Below are 374 nucleotides of genomic sequence, written 5' to 3'. Positions count from 1 at the left end.
GCGGCGCATGCTGCTGTCTCCTCCTTCTGTTGCTGGAGAAGCATCGCCTCCTGCTGCTGCTGCTGCTGCTGCTGCTCCTGCTCCTGCTGCTGCTGCTGCTGGTGGTGATGGGGGTGGTGGTGATGGTGATGGTGGTGCTGGGGGTGGTGGTGGGGGGGGGTCTGCTGCTGAGGAAGACACAGATGCTGCAGGCTCTGCTGTTGCAGTTGTTGCTGGTGTTGATGGATATCCTCCTGCTGCTGCTGCTCCTGCTGCTGCTGCTGCTGCTGCTGTTGTTGCTGCTGCTGCTGCTGCTGGTGAGACCCTGGAGCTCTCCTCTGAGGCGTCTCCCGTGCTGGGGGCGGGATCGACACGATCCCGATCCCCGCCGTCCC

The 374-nt window shown here is 63.9% G+C and overlaps 1 protein-coding gene across 1 annotated transcript in view; it reads right to left on the bottom strand.

Annotated features, from left to right (window-relative positions):
• EMH_0018190 (uncharacterized protein) overlaps positions 1-374 on the bottom strand; it is a gene marked incomplete at both ends in the record, with an annotated part of 7,741 nt that overhangs the window by 5,746 nt on the left and 1,621 nt on the right. Inside the window, one exon of the mRNA XM_013501068.1 lies at positions 181-374. Within this exon, the coding sequence (XP_013356522.1) occupies positions 181-374 (194 nt within the window). The remainder of the gene's footprint in view (positions 1-180) is intronic.

Source organism: Eimeria mitis, genomic scaffold (genome assembly GCF_000499745.2).
Source record: "Eimeria mitis Houghton genomic scaffold, Emh_scaff626, whole genome shotgun sequence".
In the NCBI taxonomy this organism is placed as follows: domain Eukaryota; phylum Apicomplexa; class Conoidasida; order Eucoccidiorida; family Eimeriidae; genus Eimeria; species Eimeria mitis.
Note: the sequence above shows the minus strand (reverse complement) of the source record. Positions and strands in the feature narration are given on the sequence as shown.